Here is a 5056-nt window from a genome sequence, read left to right as displayed (position 1 = left end):
TTCAGATTCTTCTGATCCATGAAACAGAGCTGCAGTTGACTGTCAACTTCCTGGGGATTTAGCTGTAAAAGGAGGCAAGAAAGGGAATTTAGTCAGCCTTCTGCAACTGGGTGTATGTGTATGAGAGGGAGGGGGAGAGGAAGAGGGAATGCTTTCAAAGGGGCATGGCCAATTTAGAGAGAAAACTTCATCTGTATTGTGCATATACACACCCGCATACACAATATACATACTGGCATATATTCTTCCCTCCTTTGCACCAGCATCTTCAGCTTCCAATGTGGTTTGTTTAAAAGCCAAGTTAAATGCTGTTTCAGCTCCTGCACCTCTCCATTGGTCCACTTCCCAAGTGGTGGTTTCCCATTCATATTTTCCTGCCTGAGAAACATTTTGGCTTCCACTGTTGTTTGAAAGAGCCTAACTGACTATGCCAAGGGATTTACCGACTAAGCAAGAAGAGATGTACAGGAGTGCTCCTTTAGTTTAAATACTTCAGTTCATGTAAATTTGTAAGCTTTGATAGCAGAAAGAAGCCAAAAAAGCAGGCTCAAGGGGATGGTATCCTTTCAAACATACCTGGACTAGATGACCTCATGAGATCCCTTCTAGCCCTACTTTCCTGTGATTCTGTAACCTGGTGTTAGAAAAATCAACACAACCACCCTTGGGCTGCACATGAAATGAGCCTATAAATAGAAAACAAAACTAATGGGACCAATGATGTGAGCAAAGTGCAAAATGGATCAGTAAATGTCCCGGAAAATTGAGTAAGGTCTTGTAAAACCATCTACAGGCATGTGAAGGGAACAACATAATTGAATTGGGCTTTTGTTTTGTTAAGTCCCTTTCTGGTTTGATTATCTAAAATGGCATTAAAAACTAGAGAGAGGTAGTTAGCTGTATTAATTTGAAGTCAGTCGTGAGTCAGGGTTAAAAACTAGGACAAGGCGAGATGTTTATACATAGGATAGGTTTTCTTGGTCTTGGTCACAGCCCTTCAAAACACAGCAGGCAAGTAAAACCACCACTCTAAACTAGTTATTTTCAATTCATAGTATCACATGCAGATGGGGATGTATAATGGGTACAAAATCCATGGACAACGTCTCCAAGGAAAAACCTCCAAGCCCAGCCTCAGATGTCTGAATCACTGAACTTGACCAAGTTCCTTGTGAATCATTTTGGTGCTCACCACAATAGATTTTGGCACGGAAGAAGTGAGCGTCAGAAATGGATTTAAAGGGGGTGGACTGGTGGAGCACAGGTCTTTTATTCACAAGGGTGGAGAAAGGAGCCTGGAGTCAACTTTACTCCAATCTCTTCCATTCAGAAGTTTGAGTAACAGGAAAAGGCCAAAAGGAGAGGAAGAAGCTGAAAGGCTAGCACCAGCAATGGAAGAGGGATGAGGGCAGAGCTGATAGCTGGGCCAGAGGCACTGAGCGTGTAAGGCACAGCAAGGGCTCAGCCCTGGCCACCCCTCAGCTTCTGTCTCTCCACGCTCTAGGAAACGAGATGTTTATTCCTTCCCTGTACCAAGCCCTGTGAGGCTTGCAAAAAAGCCACGAGCCCTTGCAGCATGCTGTGTCCCCAGAGGGAGACAGCACATTATGCAAGTGTCCCCTCAGTTGGCCGCGGTGGGGATTCCCTGCTGGGGTGAGCAGTGAGCTGGGTACAGCCAGCCTCTGCCACATCCCCGTGGCTTCATCACGAGGCTCAGTTTCTCTCCCTCCTGGCAACAGCCGCTTCTCTGCCAAAACCCAAGGCCAGCACCAGTCAGGAGGAAGCTCCCTGGAGACTCACTCCCCTGTGGGCATGGAAGGATGGCTCCTCGATGCAGTCTTCAAAGGGGCATGGACAGGTCCTTTGTCCGCTGTCCAGTGCTGGGCTCCCTTACCCCATCTGTGAAGCACTTGCTTCTTCAGCAGTTAGCAGGATACCAGCTGTCTCCCACCCCTATGCAGTGCTGCATGATGTCCTCTACGTGAGGAGGGGCTGCTGTCAGGCCTCATCCCAATGCCCTTACTCTCCCTTGCAACTTCGGCTTGCAGATGGAGCCATCACCTTGATTCTCGCACTGCCGTGCCCTGTCCTGGTGGAGCCCTAAGGAGACAGCCGTGTCCTAGCAGGGTAATACTGTTTGCCTCAGGTGCCCTACGGGTACATGGGGGTGGCAGGAAATGAGGGCTCGGTGGACTCAAGGGACCAGGATGGTGTTTGGCTTTCCTAAGGGGAAAGGAGACAGTTCAGCTCCCCTGTGTGACGCCAAGGGGACCTCTCCCCTCGAGCACTAGGAGGGAGGCTGGCCGTTCAGTGTGGCAGGGCACCGACTCACCCAGCCAAGCTTTTCCTTGATCTTTCTGATCTTGTTTTCTGTGTAGGCCTGAGCCATCTTCACACCATTGACCTCGTTCAGCAGATCTTGCAACAGAGACATGGACTGCAACAGAAACGGAGTGGGTGGGGTGTGAGTCTATGACACCTCTTATGCCACAGTAAGGTCTAGTACAGGGCAGGGAGCCATTAGTCCCAGCTTTGCCACTGCCTTGGCTGTGCGACTGCAGGCAAGTCACTTCTCTGGGCCTCAGCTTCCTTAGAGGGGAACTAACACTCACCTGACTGACAGGACCGTGAGATGGACCCAACGAGGTGGGCACAAGCTGCCAATGCTGTGCAGATGGCATGCTACAGGTGAGCAAGGGACTTGCCAATGAGCCAGCTTATAGAGCTGGAAGGGCTTCTGAACCCGGGCAAAGCAGCAGTCTCTATAATCAAGACACCCCGCAAGTTAGACTGGGTGAGCCCTGGGAACCCCGATTCTGTGATCCTTCGCAATGGGGAGTCAGACACAGTCGGGTGCTCAGCAAAGCTACTAATGAGAATAGCAGCTAATAACAAACAACATCTGCATTAATCCTGGCTGCTTCCCACTGCTGGGCAGGAGAGCAAGGACCTCCTAGACTCAACAAAGGGGTTAAATGGCACTGCCTGGCAGGGGCCCCCACTCCAGCATGTGTGCCCACAGGAGGTAAGCACGGTGCACTGGTACCTAACAAAGCATGGAGAGATCAAGTGCAGGCATGCCCCCAAGTCTGTGCCAAGGCATCACAATGCAGAGGCATTCACTGCTCATTCACCTCCTGCCTTCCTGGCTTAGTTTGGGCTCTGCAGACTTCTCCTGCCAGAGCTTGGGTGCTATCTTGCTCTCTCTGGGATCATTTTCATGTGCATTTAGCACCCTGACCTCACAATAAACCTGCCTCTGGTCCAGACGTGCTGGTATCCAGCTCCACTGTTGTGCTCAGGAGCTGGTGCCAACCCCTCGTGAGTGCACTTAACCATTTGTGGGCTGGATTTGGCCTATTCCCGTGGCCCAGGCTCAACAGGCAACACCTGCTGTTGCAGGCTTGTCTCAGGGGTGGAGCAGGGGAGACTGCAGATCTGAACTCTATCCCTGTCTGTGCCATGGTCTCATGAAGTGACCTATCAGCTGTCACTCACTTGTCTTGTGCCTCAGTTTCTTCACCCTTTAAATGGGGGACAGTAGTCACCAGGCACTAACATTTGGAAAAACACTCTGAAGGTCTCAGGGACTGGCTGAATAGGGGAGCTGGGTGTGCTAAGCTCCTCTCAGTGAGCAGTTATGCTTGACATTTCTAAGACCTGCCAGGACTGGGTGCCCTCATTTCAACACCTACAACTGTGGCTATAAAGACCCCAGCATGCCTTACTTTTGGCACCTGGATGCTGCAATGGTGGCAGGGACTCCAGCTTGCAGGGACATTCCCTTTGAAGCTATTTTGAGCGCTAAAGTGTGCTGGTCTCTAGTAAAGCACTGATCCCCCATTCAATTGGCCCTACATTGGACATGCTGATTTCTATATCAGCCTGGTGCATTCACACCAAGTTTCTCAGAGCAGGGGCTCAGGCAGCATCATCTCATCCTCGTGGGCTGCGAGAGGGATTCTCCTCTATTTACAGACAAGAAAAGTGAGGCAAGGGGATGCAAAATGACTTGCCCAAGGACACGAAATGACTCAGTGGCAGAGGCAGGAAAGGGACCCAAGTGTCCTGACATGTTCTAAGCTTCAGAGCACCATGCTGAGCGCTTCTGAAGATGACTGTGGCCAAGTGTTAGATCCACATCAACAATGAACTATGTGGAAGAACTGGGAAGCACAACTGGAAACGAACATTCACCCCAGGCTATATGGGGAGGCCCCTATGCAAAGGGCTGAGTAGCTGCTTAAATGAGCAGTTCCTCAGAGGACTAGTTAAGGGAAGTGGTCAGTTCTCCCCTGTGCTGAGAGCCAGCATAGGACCTCGGAGCCTCGCAGTGTTGTGCACATGTATAAATTCACCCCATTGCATGGAGTTCGCAGTCTGGCCCTAGGCAGTGGGAAATTCTAATGTCTTGACCAGAAATTTTGCTTTCTTGTCTCTTAGGGGGTTTTTGCTGCCCATTACCAGGCACCTTGCATGGGTTATCACACTGATATTAACTCGGCATAAATCAAACCATTCCACAAAGCCGTTATAGGATCCAATCATGCCAGGTGTGGGGCATTCTCAGCTCCCATTGATTTCAGTGTGGGTGCCCACATGGTAGAATTAGACCTTTGTTTCCCAGCTGAGACGACATTCTTGGCTCACACCAGTGGCTGCCTCAGGCTTATACTCAGACAGGATAAGGTGTCAGCATGGCTCCGAGCGACGGGTGGGAAATCAGCTCTCTGACAATGAAGCGAGTCATTCAGAAATCATTCTGAAGGCTAATTAGAAGCCAGCGCTCAGCTCCCACAGGCCACAATAGTGACATGTTTAATCCAGCCTGTACATTAAGTCCCATAAAAGACAGCAACAGCAAATAATTAAACATTTACAGCCTGGGGGATTGGGTTGGAATAGCTGTATCACGTGAATCTTAGCACTGATACAACATGCAAGGGGAACTGTTGTCAGGCCCAGAAAAGGGACAATTTCTCTTTAAATACAGTGCTTCTCCTCCTACCCCGCCATACCCTGGGATGAATAACTCACCAGGAATTTCCTTTTTTTG

The 5056-nt window shown here is 49.9% G+C and overlaps 1 protein-coding gene across 1 annotated transcript in view; it reads right to left on the bottom strand.

Moving 5' to 3' along the window:
• Window positions 1-5056, bottom strand: part of QRICH2 (glutamine rich 2) — a 68188-nt gene that overhangs the window by 48397 nt on the left and 14735 nt on the right. Inside the window, exon 2 of the mRNA XM_019501623.1 lies at window positions 2333-2437. Within this exon, the coding sequence (XP_019357168.1) occupies window positions 2333-2437 (105 nt within the window). The remainder of the gene's footprint in view (window positions 1-2332; window positions 2438-5056) is intronic.

This window comes from Gavialis gangeticus, unplaced genomic scaffold (genome assembly GCF_001723915.1).
Source record: "Gavialis gangeticus isolate Ggan-Ray unplaced genomic scaffold, GavGan_comp1, whole genome shotgun sequence".
Lineage (NCBI taxonomy): Eukaryota > Metazoa > Chordata > Crocodylia > Gavialidae > Gavialis > Gavialis gangeticus.
The sequence above is the reverse complement of the archived record's forward strand: the minus strand, read 5'-3'. Positions and strand labels throughout refer to the sequence as shown.